Source organism: Lagenorhynchus albirostris, chromosome 14 (assembly GCF_949774975.1).
Source record: "Lagenorhynchus albirostris chromosome 14, mLagAlb1.1, whole genome shotgun sequence".
Taxonomy (NCBI): Eukaryota; Metazoa; Chordata; class Mammalia; order Artiodactyla; family Delphinidae; genus Lagenorhynchus; species Lagenorhynchus albirostris.
In genome coordinates this window covers 70,044,343-70,065,800 of record NC_083108.1, presented here as the reverse complement: position 1 = coordinate 70,065,800, position 21,458 = coordinate 70,044,343, and the positions used below count along the sequence as shown (strand labels likewise).

At 50.5% G+C, this 21,458-nt stretch overlaps 1 protein-coding gene across 1 annotated transcript in view; it reads right to left on the bottom strand.

The window, feature by feature from the left end:
• Positions 1 to 295: 295 nt before the first annotated feature.
• WSCD2 (WSC domain containing 2) overlaps positions 296 to 21,458 on the bottom strand; it is a 45,014-nt gene continuing 23,851 nt past the window's right edge. Inside the window, exons 4-8 of the mRNA XM_060120719.1 lie at positions 18,354 to 18,475; positions 15,207 to 15,381; positions 10,711 to 10,875; positions 8,791 to 8,991; positions 296 to 2,412 (exon numbers count right to left, since the gene is read on the bottom strand). Coding sequence (XP_059976702.1) covers positions 2,060 to 2,412; positions 8,791 to 8,991; positions 10,711 to 10,875; positions 15,207 to 15,381; positions 18,354 to 18,475 — 1,016 coding nt within the window. The 3' untranslated portion in view covers positions 296 to 2,059. The remainder of the gene's footprint in view (positions 2,413 to 8,790; positions 8,992 to 10,710; positions 10,876 to 15,206; positions 15,382 to 18,353; positions 18,476 to 21,458) is intronic.

Genomic DNA, 21,458 nt, shown 5'->3' with positions numbered 1-21,458 from the left:
TTTGGAGAGGGCACACAGACACATCAGACACTGGGCGGTCATCACACCAGCCTGGGGGATGCATCACCACACAGAAGGGCAGCTGAACACAGAGGCAGAGACAACGTTACACACCAAGATACACGGTTCTCCACAGGCAGTTAGAGTTGCACAGACATCAAAGCAATGATGCTACCAGAACATTCTCTGTCTCTGTCTCTTACACACACACACACACACACACACACACACACACACACACCCCAGAAAAACATTCCATTTGTGACCTCGCCTTACATGACAGTCTATCACGTGGTAGAATTATCAACAAAACTTGTTTTTAATGATGGTGTTGACCTGAGGAATCTTCAGACAGAGGCTGGTGGCCTGAGGTGACCACCAGCAAAGAACTGGCCCAGGTCTTGGACCCAGAGTCTCCCAGAGAGAGCGGACCTCTAAGAGGGAAGGGAGGCCGAGCCCTCTAACTGCTTCGTGAAAGAAGACTAGAAATTTGCCTGGGGGAAAGAAACACGGTACAAAATACATTTAGAGCCCCCTGGCTGGGCCCCGGGGTGGCCCGAATCCTACAGATGAGGGGCTCAGGGAAGAGAACCACAGGTCCAATCCCCTGGCCCTTCTCTTTGCATGGCCACGTTCGAAGGGGTGGAATGTATTAGTCATAGTCCTCTTAGAAAAATATATCTCTTTACACTCGCCTTCTCCACAGTCTCTTGGCTATTTGGGAATGAGCATTTATTTGCACCCCAAGGCTTCAGAGGTGGCTGCTTGGGGGGCTGCTCCAGACAGAATAGCAAAGAGCTGTGACCTATGGCTTTTGCACCTACATGGTGGGGGGATGGTGTAGGTGCACAAATGTGGGCTGGATGTGAAATCACTGGTACCCAAGGTGGCGGGGAGAGATGGGATCCTGGATCTCGATGCTTTCTGAGATAGATGATCAGTGATTCAGGTCCTCGGGAATCCTTTGGTTTGATGTCTCAGCATCAAAAGAGCAGCGTTTGTATGGACATGAACAACCACCCCGTTCACCCCGTTCCTTAACCCCCTAAGAGAAGCTGGCCTATGACCAAAGGGAGGGCTATGGTCTGGGAAGGTAGTGGGGGTTCCTTTCGTTCATGGTTCCACCTGATTTGGAGCACTCTTGTTCTCTCTCCTGGATAGCAAGGGACCTACTGGTAGGGGTCAGAAGGGCAGTGTCAGATCAACGCGTTGGAGCCCACGGTGGGGAGGGGTGTTACCAGAGCTCTCATTCTCGCTCCGATTCTGCACGTGGCTTGTGGCCATCCTGGTGAGATAATGGTTGGTACCTGAGGACCCTGGGTCACCACCTGGATACAGCTGGGGAAGAAAGGGAAGAATTCCAGCCCTCGAGGTGGACAGGAACCGGGTCATTTCTCAGGAGCACTGTGACCTGGTAGGGGGGTGGATTGGGATGTCAGTGACCCCACGCGGTGGCCCCAGTTAACCTGTTCTGAGCACCATTGCTTCCCTGACCCACCCAGAATGTCAGAAACCTAAGGCCGCAGAGAAACTTCCCAGCAATCTTTCTTCAAACAGAAGTGGCTGGGATAAACCCTGGCGTCAGTGCTTCCTGGGCGGGGCAGAGACGGGGAAGCTACGAGTGCTCAGCTCAGCACGGAGCAGAGTCTGGGCCACATTTTTCCATGTCATTCTCTTTAGCTCTTGCACCAGGGTCCTCAACACCTGCGGTGGGGCACCCTTGTCTCTGGGACACCCATGAGCCCTCCTTCCCACAAGTGGAGCCCAGAGTGGTGGGCACAGGGACACGGGAGACAGAGAAGGGTCCACGTGGCTAGAGCTCCCTAACCCAGTTGCCCCCTCCTTCTCTGGGGGCGCGGTGTGAGTAGGCGGGGCATGTCTGCACAGTCTCTTCGCCTGAGCCTCCTTTGTCATGCAGGAAACTCAGCGAAAGGCAACAGCAGCCATGGGGATTGTCCCCAGATCGAAGAGGGGACTAATGGGTGTGGGCCCCCAGGGGTCCGGAGTCCCCAGGGCCTGCTCGGTCTGGACTGCCAGCTCCCCGCCCCGCTCCGACCCATCATCTGGGGTAGTAGTCATCGGGAACGCCCGTGAGATTCCTCCCTTTAAGGGCCGCATCCACCGTCTTGATGTAGGCAGAGATGGTCTTCTGCATGTCCGCCGTGTAGGGGTCGTACTCCAGCTTCCGGAGCCCCGAGCGCTTGAAGTTGCCGTCCTTCTGGCTCTCCACACACAGCAGTCGGTCCTCCCTGACAGCCACACCCAGCAGCCCGACCATCCGGCCCAGCTGGACGAAGAGGTCCTGCTTCAGATCCTCAAAGTGCACCACCAGCACCTTCTTGCCGAACTTGAGCCAGTCCAGTGTGTGCGTGGCCCACCACGGGGCGTAGTTCCTTACGAACTCTGGCCACTCTGCGGACAGAGCAAGGAGGCCCAGGTCAGCGGGAGGACACAGGTCAGATGGCGTTGGCTATTCACAACAGCGCCACCACTGTTAACCCTCAGATCACCAAACTCGCCTCCCTCCTCCCACCTTGGGGCTGCTGCTTCTGCCTGGAATCATCTTAGCCCTTCCTTCTCTCTGGAGAGAATGACATCTGTCTGGTGCTTACTCCATGCCGGGCACAGACATATATAAATCCTTGTTACTCTATTTTTATATTTTAATATATATTGATCTTAATATAGAGTGTAATAAATATACTAATAGAGCTATCGATTCACTTATTCCTCACAAGAACACTGTGAGGCAGGCATCATCGTTTTCTTCATTTACAGAAGGGGGAACTCAGGCACAGAGAGGTTAAGTAACTTGCCCAAGGTCACGCAGCTAATAACTGGCAGAGCCAGGATTTGAAACCAGTCTGGCATCAAAGTCTGGGCTTTTAACTACCAAGTTATCCTGTGTAGGAACAGTTATCCTGTGTAGTAATAGTATCTTCTCACAGGATAGTAATAGGGCCTTTGTACAGAGAAGTGGAAAAAGCATACAAAATTTTCAGCATGGTGCCCTGTACCCAGTAGGTGCTCAGTAAACGTTGGCTATTATTACTGTGATTATTCTGTTCTCAGGTGAGATGTCACCTTCCCTGACTCCCCAGGCTCAGGCAGGTACCTCCTCTGGGCTGAGGGCAGTTTAAATCAGATTATTTACATTGTCATTGTGACACCTTCCTATCCTATCTTTCTTTCTTTGCTTTCTATTGAAGTATCACACATTGTTTCTTTGTGCTGTTTGTTCCCTTGCCACGGTAAAAGGACAGGATGGATTTTCACCCAGATTGGGAGTGTGTGTTTGGGATCCCCTGACTCGAGAAAGAGACAGGCTACAACAGAATGTGGGAAATTCACCAGAGAGCCCTGGAGAAGACCTCAGAGAGACAGCCAGCCAGCCAGCCCCAGGAGCTGTTGAAACTCTGATAAAGGGGAACACAGGAGGGGGGTCTTGGAGGATGTTGGGAACAGAGAGAGGGATTTGCAGCCTCAATTCTGAGCCCCAGCTGGAGAATCACAGGGCCTGTACTCCGGAACCCTGAAGCCATACCCCCTGCTTCTCACAGGGGCAGCACCACCCTGCACCCTCCAGACGGATATGTTTACTGAACGAGGCTCAGTGAGTCTCCCAAGCTGCGTTGGGGAGCCCAGCTGGTTCTTAATAACGAAATCCTCATCCTTTGCTGGATGATGGATACCCCTTATCTCATTTAATCATAGTAACTACCCTGAAAGGAAAAGACTACTGTTCATTTGTCACCAGTGAGGAAGCTGAGGCTCAGAGACGTGAAGTAATTTGCCCAAGGTCACACAGCCGGGAAGCATAATCCAGACCAGGCCTGCCTGATTCCAGGCCCCCATCTTTCCTAGGCACCAGCAGCCTCACCCCCACTCCCTCCCACTGCCTCACACCCAGCAGGGGCTTAATAAATGGTTATTGAACTAAATTGAAATTCCCAGCCGCCAAGCTGTGATGTGATAAAGGGCTCCTCTTTCTTTGCAGAGTACATCAGAATCTGTGGTGAGGCTCCTGCTCCCCCAGTGACCCCCTGGAACACCACAGCCGCTTGGGAAATATTTATGCTGATGACAAAGATATATTTTTTTTTTGCGGTACGCCAGCCTCTCACTGTTGTGGCCTCTCCCGTTGCGGAGCATAGGCTCCAGATGCGCAGGCTCAGCGGCCATGGCTCATGGGCCCAGCCGCTCCACGGCATGTGGGATCTTCCCGGACCGGGGCACGAACCCACGTCCCCTGCATCGGCAGGCGGACTCTCAACCACTGCGCCACCAGGGAAGCCCCTGACAAAGATATTTTTTATCCTTCAAATAGATTATTTACAATGTATCTAGCTAACTGGGCCCGTACTGTTATAAGACCAGATGTATCTGTGTGATTAGGAAAAGATCTAGCATGTGTATACTCTGCTTTACTTTTTGAGAAAGAATGTCCCCATTCCTGAGTCATCTCACAGCATCCCTGGTGATTCAGGACAACTGCCGCTCCCATGGCAGAAACCCAGATGGATGCAGAAGGCACTCAGTTACTCAGTCCATCTGGATGGACTTCCAGGCTTAGCCACTTGTGACCATCTCAAGAGGTTCCTGGAGGGTGGTCCTCAAGAAAAAGGAAGGGCCTGTCTGCATGATGGCCTGGATCCCCCAGGTGGTGCCCCTGGCCTTGGACACAGGTTGGGGGGAGATGACATGGCATCCCTGTGACTGCAAACTTCCCTGGGGTGGGAATGTATGTTGCCTGAGCACCTACTGTGTGCCAGGACTGTGCTGGGCACTTTGCACGCACTACCTCGTGCAGTGCCCCTTACAAGAAGCCTGGAGAGTAGGAATTACTCTAGCTCCATCTTACACACGGGAATGAGCCTGGCTCCTGCCCTCCTGGCAAACCCTTTAAGAGCACCTGATCTGACCATCTCCAGCACTCTTCTCGCCCCAGATCCTAGTCTACATCCGCTTACCTCACCTTCAGGTGTCATCTAAGACACGAGTCTGTTCACAGAAGACTTTGGAGTCAGACTGCCAGGGTTCAAAACCCAGCTCCTCTCCATATTGGCTGTGTGAACTTGGGGACGTCAGGAGGTCTCCTTGAGCCTCAGTTTACCCATCTGTACAATGGCAACTGTGCCAAGAACTCCATCCTAGACATGCCATACAGATGGAATGGAATAAGATTTGCAGACCCTGGCACCAGGCCTGGGACGCAGGAGGCGCTGGATAAATGTTGGCTACAACTATTCTCGATGTTGGTCCCCAGCATCTCTGAGATGCCCCAAGTGGCCCATCATTTTGGGGCAGCAGATACTCGCCCCCTCCCCACCCCTTAGAGCAAAGATCCCTCACTTGAAGCTCCTGAATGACTTCGCTGGAATGAAGAAGAACGAAAATGAAAATGAAAAACAAAAGCCCTCATATAGCTCAGGATTCCCGGTAACTGATGGCTGCCTTCAAATTGGGTAATAAAGGCACACTATGCCGTGGACCACTGGTAATGAGTGCTGGTTCTGCCGGAACTGTCCCCCACAAGGGCCCGGCGGGACACGCGCTGGCCACTCTCTGCTTCATCTTCTTGTCAAAGGGAGGAACAGGGGTCTGATTAATAGCTTAACTGTATTTAATTCTCCACGGAATCATTAAACACGGTCTCTGTTTCATTAAACAGATCCAGGACAATTCACCTTGTGTAACCGTATCACATAAAACCTTGCTTTGGGCCCACTCCAGGGATATCATAAAATCAATGTTATGGAAACAAAAGCCGGGGAGGGGTGGGTGGTGGTGACACGAGCCTCGACCCAGCTATAACTGGGAGGGGGACACGGGTGAGTGACCTCTGCTCTTAGGTGGGAGTAACCCTCACATTCCCGGCCGAGGGTGTCCTAAAGCAGTGATTCTCAAATTTGAAAGCTCATGAGAAGCTTCTGGAAGGAATCTTGTTAAAATGAGAATTCTGATCCAGTAAGCGTGAGGTGGGACCTGAGAATCTGCATTTCAAACTAATTCCCAAGTGATACTGACGCTGCTGGAGCAGGCAAGGGTCTCAAACTCAAGTACCTACAGGGTCAGATGTTAATGCAAATGAGAGGAATGAGTGGGTGGGGTCCGTGGGGATGGGGTTCTTTGGGGAAGGCTCTCAGGCAGAGCACTTGAAGACCTGGGTCAGGCCTGGGAGGAAGCACTGGGAGAAGGTCCCTCCCAACCCAGACTAATGAGGGGTCCCCAGGCCCCCCATAGGAGGTGTGTGTCCTGAAATCTCCTCTTTGCCATCCCCTGCAGCCTCTGGGCTCAGCCTGTCCTGACACCTCCCTTATCTTTGGTTTTAAAGCTCCCAACTGTCTTGAATAAGGAAGAGGCAAGGTGGCTCCTGGGAATTAGGAAATTGCCTAAACCTGAGACGAGGGGTTATGCCAGGAGCGGGGAGCCTCTGAATGTACCAGAATGTCAGCAACACCCCGAGGTGAGAGACAGCCTGGTAGCTAATGCCTGGGTTTGGATCTCAGCTCGCTCAACTCCTGGGGCCTCCGCCACATGACCCGCTCCCTTCCTGGGATGGTGATTGTGGCAGCCCTTCTTACCTCCTCGGGTAATTAGAAGATGTAAATGAGATAATTATTGCTAAGTGCCTGGTCCCATATGAGCTTCCCAAGTGAATTCCCTCCCTTTTTACTTGGGGCAGTAGGATGCCTGGGAGGTGGAGAGCTGGACTCTAGTCCTGTCATTATGTGCCCGAGTGACTCTGGCAGGCCCTGCCTCTCTTGGGCCTCATTTTCCCCATTAATAGAGAATGAATCCGTGGTTCTCAGGCCTGCCTGCACACTGCTTTAAAAAATACCAGTGCCCAGGCTCCACTCCAGTAATCGTCTGGGGTGCAGCCTTGGAACTGGGACTTCCCCACATCCTGGGATTCTGATGTGCTGCTGGGGCTGAGGACGCCTGGGTTCAGCGATCTCCCAGGTCCTTTCCAGATTGACAAGCAGAACATCTGCTCCTGGGACAGGATCCTGCCGTTGGCACCTGCAGACTTCTCAGCCTGGCCCCAAACAGTGGTCATTTTTGATTGTTCTACAAATAAATAATTCAGAGGTCCCTTTACCCCTGGGAACAAATGTCATCACCTGTCCAAGCTTCCACTCCCTCACTGAGAGAGGGGGTGAAGTAGGGGAAGGGACAGACAGGCCCCTTGAGCAAACTGGGAACCCAGGGCACAGTTGGTCAGGCAGGCCCAAGAGTTTTCATCAATGACATCAGTGCTGAGAATGTGATTGGCTGAGTTAATGTTGTCCTGCCTGCTCCGGTTCTCTCTGGGGAGGGGCTGGAGCGTGGAGCAGCTGGGGGCCAGGGGGAGGGTTTGGAGGAGTGGGAAGCACCCCTGGGCCTAGAGGCTGCAGCAGCCTGGTTCCTTGAAGCTGGATGAGGTCGGCTGGGCTCACGTTCACAGAGTACTTACTTGGCATCAGGAGCTCTGAGCGGGGGGATCCGTAGCCACTGACGTCCAGTCTAACTCATTACCATAGCTCAGTGGTTAAGGGTGTGGGCTCAGGAGCAAGACTCCCTGGGTTCAAACCCCTGCCCCACCACTTCCTGGAAAAGTGCCTTCACCTCCCTGAAACTAGCTTGCACCATCCATGACACAGGGTGAACTGTGTGAACCTAACCCAGGCATTAGCTACCAGGCTGCCTCTCACCTTGGGGTGTTGCTGACATTCTGGTCACGCATGGAGGTGACTTTCATTATGGTAATGGAGATATGGGTGATAACTGACATGGGATTTTGAGGAGGTTGGGTCTGACTTCGGAGCTCTCCCCACTACTGTGGGCTGCTGCTCTGTACTGAGACGTTCTTCCGTTCTGGAATCTACTAAGCACCAGAGGCGAACATCAAATTCAGATCATCTTAATGAAGTTTAGTGTTCGGAGACTGACACTGTCACTTCCCAGCTATACCTGGGGCAAGTCACTTAACCTCTCTGAGTTTTCCAATCCAGAGTAGTGGAGGGGGTTCACAGAATGATGATCTTAGGAGCTCATAGGTGACCTCATGGCCACTCAGCCACTGACCTTGGGCTGGATTCAGATCCCAGGAAAGGGCTCTTGAATACGAGGGTCCACTGAGTGTTTTTTTTTTTTTTTTTTTTTACATCTTTATTGGGGTATAATTGCTTTACAATGGTGTGTTAGTTTCTGCTTTATAACAAAGTGAATCAGTCATACATAAACATATGTTCCCATATGTCTTCCCTGTTGCGTCTCCCTCCCTCCCACCCTCCCCATCCCACCCCTCCAGGCTGTCACAAAGCACCGAGCCAATATCCCTGTGCCATGCGGCTGCTTCCCACTAGCTATCTACCTTACTGCGTTTGTTAGTGTGTATACGCCCATGACTCTCTCTCGCCCTGTCACAGCTCACCCTTCACTGAGTGTTTTTAAAGGGTGAAATTCTTGGATCTTACTACCTCCACTTTATAAACAGGACAATCTAAGTTCATGGAGGTGAAGGTGCTTTTCTAGGAAGTGGTGGAGTTGGGATCTGAACTCAGGGAGTCTTGGTCCAGAGCCCATGCCCTTAACCACTGTGCCACGGTAACAACCTGGCTCACAGAGGGTGATGCTGGTGGGTATGGTGGGATGTGCAAAGCATACCTCCTCATCTGTAAGAAGGACCTGGACACTTACACACATGCCTTCAAGGATGCCCTCCTGGATTCCTGGCAGGAGACAGCACTAGCCCCTCGCACTGCCCTCTACACCCTAGGGCTCCACCCCCCCACTCCAAAGCAGTACCTTTGCCCTTCCAATGGGCATGGGCAGCGAAGCCGATGTGTCCGCCGTACTTGCGGTTGAACTCCGCCATGAGGGCCTTGTAGGGGTTGCGGATGAGCAGGATGGCCGCGTCGAAGGCCTCGATCTCCTTCTGGCCACTCTCGTGCGTCTTGATGCAGATGGTCCTCCCGCTGCGCCAGTGGTCCCGCTCACCTTTAAACCCTTCCCACAACCAGGGGGTTAGGGAACGTGGCACTGAGCGGAGGGAGACAAGAGGTCCACCCCACCCCCTCCTGGACCCCTTCAGGAATCAGACGTTCATTTGTCTACTCATTCATTTACTCACGTACTTACAGAGCACCTACTACATGCCAGGCACTGTGCAGGGAGAAAATGATTTACAGAAACATCCATGGGTCTTAGTTTTTGAGAGCCAGATCATTTGAATAGTGACATAAATGAATGTAAAGTCACTGCCGTGGTTAGAGCTACAGAAGAGGAGTAACCATGCCTACGTGCCACGAGAGGGGCCTGACAGTGATGTGCTGGAGGATTCCTCTTTGGGTGGAGCCTACATCTCTACCCCACTGATGCTGGGCACGCCGTATGACTTGCTTTGGCCAGAGGATTGAGGGCGGAAATGGGTCTCTGCCAAAGTCTTAGGATGCATCACATTTCTGTTCACTCTGTGTGTTTCTGCTGTCACTGTGAGAAGGACATGCCCTGGAAGCCTGTTGGCCCCAGATGGTGAGAGACCCATGGAACAGACACGGGTCCAACCTGCAGTCTGCAGCTGAGCAGCCCAGCCAGCCTGGCCAAGATCACTGACCTAGTCAGGCAGCATCCAGAAAGACTTCCTGGGAGAAGAGGTGCTTAGGCTGAGAACTGAAGGACGAGGAAGAATTTACCAATCCAAGTGAGGAGGGAAAGGTGGTGGGAACAGCAGGTGCAAAGGTCCTGTGGTGGGTGGGAAGAAATGTGTCGCACATGAGCGACTGGTACAGGAGAGCAGAGGGCAAGAGGGGGTTGTGATGAAGAGTTTTAGTACTGGACCAGAAAGACTACACAGCCCTTAAAAGAAATTCAGCAAAAGGAAGGAGGGACCGGATCAGGTTCTCATTTCAAAAGCTGAGGAACTGAAAGACATTCTGGGTAGCTGGAGGATGCTTCTATAGCACCGACTCCATGCTGAACACTGCTTTGAGCCCTTTTCATGTAGTAGACAACTGATCCTTTCAATAATCCTTTGTGGGTTTTATCTGATAGATGACGAAACTGAGTCCCAGGGAGAGCAAATAACTTGCCCAAGTTACAGAACTAACGAGAGGCCCTTCCAATGGGCATGGGCAGCAAAGCCGATGTGTCCGCCATACTTGCGGTTGAACTCTGCCATGAGGGCCTTGTAGGAGTTGCGAATAAGGTTCAAAGCTAAGCCATCCTGCCGCCCAAGACTGTGCTCTTCTCCATCTTGGCCTCCCATGCCCATGAGAGGTAAGGCATTTGGATGGGCTCTTCGAAGCCAGTTAGAATGCTAATGTATCAATACTAGACCTTCAAGACACTGGCTGTGTGTCCAACTCAAATGAGTGATCTGGGACATCGTGTCACGTCTTTGGGCTTCAGTTTCCTGTATGAGGTGCCCAGCATACAGTAAGTGCTGAAGGAATGACTTAAATGGAGGGAAGGTCCCAGGCACATAGTAGGTGCTTAATAAGTGTCTAATGTTGACGGAAGCAGGTGAGGTACCCAGGACATGATACTCAGGAAATGTTTGTGGGATGTAAGAAGGGAAGGTACCAAGCATATAGTAGGTCTCGATAAACATCCCCAGGTGAGCTGAGCAGCACACAGTAGGTGCTCAGGAAGGGGTATTCCCATGCCCTCCCAGGGGGTCCTTCCCGAGCTCCTGCCCCCGTTCCCTGTTCCCCTCCGCCTCCTCACCTTTGTTGTAGAGAGAACCGTCGAAGTAGTAGCTGCCGGTGTAGAAGCCGGTGGCCAGCTCGATGAGGTGGCGAGCCCACGTGTTGCCGGCACCTGGGAAGCTGGCCAGAGCGATGAGCTGCTTGGACTTGGCTGGAAGGAACCTTCTGTCCATGCAGCGGTTGTCTGCAAAGGGCAGGGCACAGACAGGGGTCAGTGGCAGGGGCACAGCAGAAGGAGCCTGTTTAGAAGGGACCAGGGTGTGAGTTCCATCCCTGCCACTTCCCAGCTGTGCGACCCGGTGCTTTCTGGGCCTGTCTCCTCATTTGGAAACGGGAAAATGGTTATATGAGATAATATATGAAAAAGGATAAGCACATGGTAGGGATTCAATAAAAGTCAGCCAGGAGGATGAGCCTTCTCTCCAGCCTCAGTTTCTCCCCTGTCCCACTGAGTCTCTTATCACCCCCACACCTGCCTCCAGATTAAAACTCACAAATGCCGTCCATCTGCATGGGACTGAGTCCAAGGTTTTTATCTTGACCTTCAAGCCCCGTGTGGCCTGGCCCTTGCATCCTCACGGGCTCACGCCACCCACATGCTCTCCCCTCAAACTCCCCCACCTGCCAGCCACTTGGTTCTTGCACTGTCTCATCCGTGCTCTGCTCCTTCCTGACTTGGCAGCTTCAGGTGCACTGGTCCCTCCGCCTTCACTGCCTCCTACCTGCCTTTGACTGCTTATTATCCTGCTCTCTGCTGAACTGGACCCTTCCTTCCTCCCTTCCTTCCTTCTTTCCTCCCTCCCTCCCTTCCTTCCTTCCTTCCTTCCCTCCCTCCCTGCCTTCTCTGACTCCCTGGGCTATCATTAGTGTACTATGTCCATCTCTCTTGTATTACTTTCTGCTACTGTAATTCAAATAATTATTTGTTTAGTCAGAAACCCTGCCCATATTGTCCTTTGCTGATTTCCTGGCACTTTCCATACTATCTGGCATCCACCTAACCATCCATCTACCCATCCATCCAAGAAACATTTATTATCCTTACTTGCTTTCTCACAATAGCGCTTCAAGGGAAAAGTCTGAAGTCCTACATTTAAATTCCAATTCTGCCATCTCCTTGCTGGGTAACCTTGGAAAAATGGTGGATCTGAATAAACCTCAGTTTCCTCACCTGTAAAATGGGAATGCTGATAATGATGACATCCCGGGGGTTGGTTAGGAGGGTTAGAAGAGAGAATGGGTGTTGAGTGTTAACACAGGGCTCACATGCTGTGAGCTCTTAGTATTGATGCTGCTAGCCAGAGACCAGGTCTCTTCCCCGTCATGCAGGTTTAATCTGTTTGTTCAGAGGAGAGCAGATTTTGGAAAAAAACAAACCAAAAAGCATCTTTATCAAGCCAAGTAGGTGTCTGGGAATGGTCTTCACGGGAACACATTGCAAAAAGGAGCCTAGATGCAAAACTTTCTGGAGAGTGGTTATGTTTTATATTTTGACAGGGGTGTGGATTTCATAGGACCCAGTTGGCATCAAATAGTACACTTAAAATTTGTGCATTTCACTCTATGTAAATGCTACTTCAAAAAATCATAAGTGGGGCTTCCCTGGTGGCGCAGTGGTTGAGAGTCGGCCTGCCAATGCAGGGGACATGGGTTCGTGCCCTGGTCTGGGAAGATCCCACATGCCGCGGAGCGGCTGGGACCGTGAGCTATGGCTGCTGAGCCTGCGCGTCCGGAGCCTGTGCTCCGCAACGGGAGAGGCCACAGCAGTAAGAGGCCCGCGTACTGCAAAAAAAAAAAAAAAAAAAAAATCATAAGTAAATATTGAATTATAATTAGTGATATGCAGACTGAAGTGTAATGATGTTTGCAACTTACTCCGAAATGCATCCAAAAATAAAAATTGAGGGATGGAGAAATGGAGAGATGTATGATAAAGTAAATAGAACAAAATGTTGACGGATGTAAAATCTGTAGGATACGTCTAGCAGGTTCACTGTGTAATTCTTTCCATTTTTTTCTGGAGGTTTGACATTTTTTCATAATAAAATGTTGGGAGAGAGAAAGAACCTGGCCCCTCAATTTCCCCTGAAAACAGAATTCTCCATTCAAATACTGCCTGGGCGGCGAGGATAAAGCTGGTTATTTTCAGCACTAAAAAGGAAGTTGATTTGGTTCTTAAGCTCCACAAATCGAAACAGATGCTGGAGGCAGTGTTGTATATAGTTTTGGAATCAGACAGACCTGTGTTTCGATCTAGGATGATCATGGCCTAGTTGTGTGACACTGAACAAGGCTCTTCACCTCTCTGAGCCCCAGTTTCCTCACCTGTAAAGTGGGGCTAATAAACCTTACAGGATTAGATGGATAATGCATGTGAAGTATTTGCAGTATATGTTGAGAAGCTGAGATTAAGAGTGCAGGCTCAGGACCCAGATTGCCTTGGTCTGAATCCCAACTCTGTTCTGTCCTAGCTGTGTGACTCTGGCCAAGCTCCTCAACCTCTCTGTGCCGAGTTGCCATATTTGTAAAATGGTAATAATAACAGCACCTATGTCATTGGACTGTTATGAGGATTAGATGAGTTAATTCAGTCTAAAGAGCTTAGACAGTGCCCGGCACACAGTAGGTACTCAATAAATAGCAGCCATTGTGGACCAGACTCTTGGCGGCCTCATGAACCACATGACTCTCAAGCCACCCCAGTGTGTAGGGCCTGCAAGTGTGACATGGGAAATTGAACACCAGTAATGGCCTGGGGCCAGGCACCGGGAATGAGCAAACCCATCAATCAGGGGCTATTGAAAAGGCTCCAGTGTCGGTTCTGTCCACATCAAAGCTGTTCATGGTCACGGGATAATTAAGCTGTGTATGACCCTTCCCCCAAGCTGGGGTAACACAGTTCTGCACAGAGTAACCAACACTTCCTGGAAACTAACACACACTCATCCTTCCTCACCAGAGTGTAAGTAAAGCCAAGGGCCACACTGGCTAAAGACATTTCTGCTCACTGGGCTCTTAGCGATATTCAGCTGCCATGGAAGCAGCCGCAGTTGGCCACCACCAGTACCCCCATCAGGCCAAACAGGGGACAGGCTGTTGGTGAAGCTGCCACTAGCTCTTACAGCACCTTTGTAAAAATCAGATAAAGGTTCCCTCCCCTTCCTCTGGGCAGATGTGCTGCCATCCAGAGTGCACGGCATGACAGGCAGAGCACAGGCTGGCTTTCAGGCATTACTTTTCTTCTAGGTTATGCCTGTGCAGTGCTCAACCTGCCCGACCGTATATGGCAGCCTAGTTCCTGGGAGATGAAGAGGAGGTCTAGCCCAGTGGTGTTTTATTAGCTCTCCAGGCTTCAGAGGGTGCGGGGAGTGTCCTTGGCACTGTGGGTAGAGGTTTCTAGCAGGGACTTTGGAGTCAGAGACCTGAAAGCAAATCACTCTTGTAGATGTGTGATTACGGCCAGTTCTCAATCTCTCTGAGTCTTGGTTCTCCCATCTGTAAAATGGGGATGGTATCATCCTGATCATAGGCTTACTGTGGGCTTCCCATCATTAAATGAGATGAAGCTTGGCATAGGACTGCACGTCGCAGGTGGACAGTTTTTTCAGATATTGGGGTAATCCTTCACGGGTTTCCTTTGGGCTGAGCATCCCAGCAAGGCACCTTTCCAAGTGCCACCACCTTTCATGATGCCTCCAGCAGGAGAAAAGATTTTCATCTAAAAATATTATAAACACCATGACCTCAGGCAAGTCCTTTACCTGTGCTGAGTCTCAGTTTCCCTACCTGTAAAGAAGGCATAATGACTATTCCTGCCTCACAGGAAAGCTGAGGGGAATCAGTGAGAAAATGCATACGAAGGACTCAACACTGAGTCTAGCACAAAGAAAGTCCCTAAGTGCCACCGTCACCACCACCACCACCATCGTCATCACAGCCCGGTACCCCAACAGATGCAAGAGGAGATAAACATTGAGTGTGGGTTCCACTAGCAAAGGAAGAAGGATAAAAGCGGAAAGGATGAGTGAGACAGAGAAAGAGAAGAAAAAGTTATAGGTAAATTTGCAGAATCCTAGAATTGGAAGGCTAACCATCTACAGCTTCATTTTACAGATGGAGAAACTGAGGCCCAGAAAGGGGACATGTCTCGCCCAGGATCATGCAGTGGGTCTGTGTTGAAGACCCAAGTCTCCTCCTCCCAGATCAGATGTTTTCCCATTCAAGCTCACAGCCCCCATTACAGGAAGAGCCACCAAGGGGGTCTTCAGTATAAGGGATAGAGATGAAGGTTTTCAGAACCACCCCCCCCGGGGGCCCTCCCTCCATTGCCCATGCAGGATCTCTAAGCCTGGCTATGCTCACCAGCCCTGCCTCTGCCCTCTGCCCTCTGCTCTCTGGCCTGCACAGTCCTCTTGCTGACAGGCTGGCTGGAATGGACTGGCTGGAGCATCTCTGGGAGGGAGGCCGCTGGGAGAGCTTCTGGGGGTCTGCTGGGTCGGGGCGGACCTGGCTTACCTTGGACCTGCGTCTGATACACAATGAAGTAACTGGGTGTCCCGCAGCTCTCAAACTCCTCCGCGCTGCACTTCTGGGCACAGAGCTGTTCGTCCTCTCTCTCGTGGAGGGGAAATCGCGTAGTGGGGAAGCCACAGTGGCAGGCGGTGCCCGCAAGGGCTGCCAGTGGGTACTCCTGGGGATGAAGCAGGAGAGGAAAGGGAAGAAAGTCACCAAATCCCTGGACAGCCCAGACTCTGGGTGCAGAACAGGATTTGCGTTCCAATCGTCCCCTTCTCCATCACTCTCCCCAGCTCAAGGGTCCCCAAGCTTCAGCAGCAAGATTTTGCCCTACCTGCGTACCTCCTGTACTATTATATTTTCCAGCTTTTTTGAGGTATAATTAAGTAAAAAATTGCATCTATTTAAGATGTGCGACTTGACGTTTCAATGTATGTATACATTGTGAAATAATCACCACAATCAAGCTAGTCAACACACCCATCACCTCACATAGTTACCATTTTCTTTTTTGCTTTCCTGTACTATTATTCATTTATTTGTTTCCTTTATGTGTCAAGTCACTTTTTAAAATTAATTTTTATATATATATATATATATATATAAAATTTTTGGCTGTGTTGGGTCTTCGTTGCTGCGCATGGGCTTTCTCTATTCAAAGGAACTATTTATTACTCCTGAAAGTAGCACTGGTTGAGAAGTATCATTTCCATACATTTCCATACTGTAAACCCCAATACTGCAGAAAGAAAACCACGTGATTAAATTCTAACTAGGCACTCTGCCTGCCAAGAACTTGAGCCTGGGGTCAACTCTGTTTTTCCTGCAAAAGGGAGATTAGTTGAGGGGAGAGAGGTGTTAAAGATACTTTAGCACTGAAAAGCAGCTTTCTCCTGGAGGTCTCGAAAGAAAACTGAAAAAGAAAAGTTTTTCTTATGGCCATGCATTACGCCAGAGTAAATCCTCTGTGTCTGACAGTGATATGAAGCCCATGCTTTGGGAAAAGCTGTCTGAGTTCTTCCTTTTAAGCCAAAGAGGCTGTTGATACCTACCCGTAGCCACAGTCTTTGCTGGGAGAGCTGCTCCTAATTGTTTTATTTGTTCTATGAAAGAGCTAAGTGGGAGCAGGCTGGGCCTGAGATCTGGAGGGCAATGGACCGTCCTTGGTCCAACTTGCTTCTGCTCAGACGCATGAAGCTGAATTCTCCCTGGCAGCTGGTCCAGGAATAATGTGGTAACAAACCAAGGTCATACCGCCGTGGCTGGTTCCGGTGAGCTTTGCCATGGTAGGTAGGTTTGGTTTATTTCTCACAGGTGTTAACTATGAGCTACAGCACGTAGCCAAAGATCAGAGAGATGCTGATACAGGTGGGTGGACCTGGGCTGGGACTGATGGTATTTTCTAGCCGGTGACCCATGTTGAAGCCTCCTCTGACACCCTAAGTCTTTCAGACCCTCCACCACTTGACACAAGCAGCTCTGGACCCCTGTCCGCTTAATCCCCTCAATTTTCCTCCTGTGGTGCCCTCAGGAGATTAGAAGAAACTAGAAGAGGGAGGTTTGCAGCGGGGTCTTCCTGTCGCCCCCCGCCCCGCCCACGCAACCTGCCCACACCTTTGCTTCCCTCCAGTCCTACGTGCAGCTGGGCCCTCTTCCATCCTGGCTTGCCCTGTGGCCTCACTGTCTTGTGTTCGTCCTCCACCTCTGGCTGATCTGTAGGTTCCTCCAGAGCCCTCAGGACAGAGGAATGTCCACCTGGAGGGGATGCCATGGGAGGGGGATTCCTGCCCAAGAGAGAAAGCTGGACAAAAAGATGGTCAAACCTCCTTCATTCTTATGAACATCGCCCCTGACCTTCCAGGATGCCTCTTGGGAGCAGAGCAAGCACTCAGGAAATGCTTGGTGACCTGAAGTGGCCTGGCTGCCCTTGAATGGTTCCTGGAAGCCTCTCTGTGGGGTCTCTAGGGTAGCTCAGAAGTCAAGAGAATAGATTTGGTGTCAGTCCCAGTTCTGCCACTTGCTTGCGCTGTGAGCTTGGGCAAGTGACTGCATCTGTCTGAGCCTTGTTTTTGTCACCTGTGGAATGGGGATGAAAATTCCCAACACCTAGCTTTGTTGTGAGAGGTAAACTGTGTGACCCGTGGGGCAGAGGGCTGCATGGAGGAGGTGCTCGGTAAGTGGCAGTTTCTATGATGATCCTTTCAGTCTTCCTGAGACATGCTTTGTGAATTAGGAGCCTTGATGAAAGAAAAGCCAAGCAGGATAAGTCAGAGCAGGTGGGGGCATTCAGCAGTTGGGGCACACGCTGAGCACCCAGGAAGAGCCACAAAGTTGGCCCCCAGCAAATGTCAGCATCATGGAGGATAAAGACCATATCTTGTTGACTTTGCACCCCCAGCACTGAGCACAGGGGCCTGGCACAAAGCAGGTTCTCATCAAATATTAGCTGAGTGAATGAATGAAATGGGCAACCACCTTCTTGTGGTTGGGGAGGGCTGGTTCTCCTTTGGACCCTCGTGTAATTAGCTCACCTTGAGTGAAGGAGGGAGCTCCTCAGACATCACTGAATGCCAGCGATGAGCCTAGCTCTGTGCTGGGTATTGGGAGTGGTCACAAAATGTTTTGGGCCACAGTCTCTGCTCTTGTGGTGTTCCCTGTCTGGCTTGGGAGGAAGGATAAACAGTCACCCATCAAGGATCTCAGGCTGAGAAAGGATCAGCCAGTTGGATCATCCAGTCCAACTGATATCCAGTGTCCAAAGTTCCGTATGCCACAGCTGCTCTGCCTCTGCTTGCATACCTCCAGTGACGGGGAACTCACACTGTCACAAGGTGGGATTGTCCTTGCCTTTACCTGGCAATCTTCTACACACGCTTCTCGGCCCAGTTCACATGTGGCCCTCATTCCTGAGCAGTCCTCACTATTAGAACAAACACACTTCTTTGGAGGGAAAGAAATGGGCCCCATGTAACTCCTACCCTCCGGATCCACATGAAACAGTCACATTCCCCCCATGTCACAGATCACAGATCACAGTAATGACCTCTCTCATCCCAGCTGGGCTGCTGCTCCTCCAGCCAAGCATCCCGTTCCTCCAGCTGCTCCACACCACCCTCCCCAGAGCTCCGTGCACAGAACCAGGCTCACCTTCTCTGTGCAAAGGTCCACACACTTGTCCACAGACATGTTGGGCATGGCAGCCATCACGGGCAAGGCCAGGGAGAGGTTGTCGGGCCTGCGGAAGCAGCCTCGGAAGACTGCACTTCCATCTGGAGAGACAGAGGGAAAAGAACTAGTCAGATGTAGGCTGGGAGAGCCACCTTCTAGGCAAGAGTCTCGCCCAAGGTCACGCAGTGAGCCACAGTGGAGACTCATGAGCTAGAAAATTCAAAGAATGTCCTCAACCCTGGCATCTCTGTCAACAACACAGGTCACTGAGATGTTCTTGCTGGGCCATATAATCCCCTTTTCTTTGTCACCACTCCTATGTCTCGCTTTCCCATTCTTGGTGGTGGCAACTTTTCATTTAGGGAAATGACAGATGCCATGGAGGATTTTCGTGATCTCATCAGGAGAGGGTTGGGACGGAGGGAAGCAAAGGGTCCAGAGCTCTCCTGCCCCTCCTTCCAGCACTGGGGTGCCCCCTCTCCCTCCCATTGTCCTGGGCTTTAGGGGAAAAACCGGGGCCTCGGGAGTCTCTGCCCCAACAGTGCTCTAAGGGACTGATTTGTTGGAGAGATTCCCTTTCAGATAACCTAATCTGGAAACATCCCAGCTATGCAACAGAAAATTCAGAAGACGTTGCTATCTCTTTAATAGAAGTCATCCTCAAAACAATACTCAGAGATGTTGTCTTCAGCTGGGTTTACTTGAAGCCGAACCTGAGACAATGTTTTATGGCTTCTCAGGAGAAGCAGGACAGGGCAGGGGAGGAGCTAAGTAAGCATGTGATCTTGGCTGGGTCCCACCTCCAGCCCGGAGGGTAAACTGTACCACAGAGTTGGTCCCACTTTAAGGAAAGGGGCCGACCTTGGCCCTATGTGCCCCCCCTCCCCAACGTCTGTCATTTGGAAGGCTGCTGGGGCAAGGGTCATTTTTCAGACAAGGGGGCAGATGTGAGCCATTGGTGGTAGAGAGGATTTGGGTGGGTACCCTTTGCATCCATTACAGGTGTACACAAAGACATCAATAAGGATGCTCATTGCAGCATTTATTTAAATTAACAGGTGAAAGACTGGAAGCAACCTTGCTGTCCAACAATGAAGTACTGGACAAATAAAGTAGGGAATGACAACACAATGGGATTCTATGCCCCATCAAAAATAATGATGTTAAAGGTTACTTTAAAGAGATGAAGATGTGTTCAAGATAGAATGTTAAATAAAAACTGAGACCATGAAACTCCACATATTATAAAATATCAATTGTGTCCGCAAATTCTCTCTCAGTGTAAATCTCTGGAGGGACATAGACTAATACGTTAACAACCATGGTTATCTCTTAATAGCAGACGTGATGGTTAAGTTTTGTGTCAACCTGGTGAGGCTATGGTGCCCAGTTGTTTGGTCAGACATTGGTCTAGGTGTTGCTGTGAAGGTTTTTTGAAGATAGGATTAATATCTACAGTTCATTGACTTTAAGGAGACTTAACAGAGATTTCCCTCTAAAATGTCAGTGGGCCACATCCAATCAGTTGAAGGGATGAGGGGAAAAAACGAGGTTTCCCAGAGAAGAAGGAATTCAGCCTCTGGATGTCAGGCTTGCCAGCCTCTACAGCTGCATGAGCCAATTCCTTAAATCAATCTCTTGATTTATATATTTGCATATATCTTACTGGTTCTGTTTCTCTGGAGAACTCTGATAGGATACAGGCAATTTTTATTTCCACCTTTTTGTAAAACGCTTTTCTAACTTCTTCGACAGTGCATAGTTATTTTTTAATGTATTAAAGACAAATTTTAAAAATTATAAGTGGCCCCTGTCAAATTTATCTAAAGATTCATGGTGCCCATTTTCAATTGGGTTCCACTGTTCTCAAATCTGAGCTGTATACGCTTTTCTAGAAGCACAGCTTTCACATGAAATAAAGGACACTGTTGATGCAGTGAATCAAAATCAGGAGCACAAAAGTAGGTGCCATTTACTGAGCACCTACTACGTGTGATCCACTCTTCTGAGAACTTTGCGAATGCCGTCTCATTTTACCTTCCTGGGAACTCTGCAGGGTCCATAGTAAACTCTCATTTTACGGATGAGAGACACAGGGCTTAGAGAGGGGAGGTTATGTGACAATACTAGGGACCCACTGTTAGCGAAAACGTGCTAAGGATTATCTCAGAAAGACAATGCTAATCCTTGGGGAAAAGTGAAGCAAGCTACAAAAATCAACAACTCTGATACGACTCTGTCTTCCCCTGCACAGTCCTGGGTTGGGGAGGGTCTCAGATCCCCCAGGGTGGTGGGAGAGGGCTCCAGGAAGGAGCCCTCTTTTTTTTAGCGTATACGTATATATCTATATTTAAGTGCAGAGAAAAGGATATGAAATTACTCCCCGGGCAGAAGGATGGTGGAGGAGCGGGGAGGGAGTCTAGGAATGAAAATTTTAAATCTCAGCTGTCAAAGGCACCCTAGTGATTACCTCTACCACCTGGCACCCTGTAGCCTGAAATTGCTCATCGTGGAGGCAAATCTAGCAACCTGAGAAGACATCTGGAATTGGGTTAAATGACTGATTTCCAGAGCATGCTGCAGGCTCCCGCCACCCAGCACCATCTCCTCCACTCCCCACCTCTCACTCCAGGCTGCTGCGAGAGGCTGGTGAGAAGTGATGGTGGTGGATGCTGTGGTCCAGGCCTCAGTTTCCCCACATGTAAATGATAGGGAGGGGGTTAGACTATGCAGTCTCTTTTGTGCAGGACAGCCCTCCATCCCCCAAATGAGGAACTGCCAGACCCCAGATGGCACTAGTGTCCCGTGGGGGAACACGGGACAGTCTCCCATCCCGTGGCCCAGGATGCACCGAGGGACGCGCCATTTCATCGGTCACCCTGAGGAAGAGTTAACGATGCTCAGAGAATGTGCCATACGAGGTGAGGATGCGGAGGGGAGTCAGGCGTTTAAGCTAAAGATTTACAGCAATGAGATGAGAAGCCGGAAGCAGTGTGGACGAAACCTCACGTAGCCAGAAAACTTAGTTAGCTGGACGCCAATCGGGTCCCAGGGCAGAGACGGTGGACTTACTCTCAGAAATAA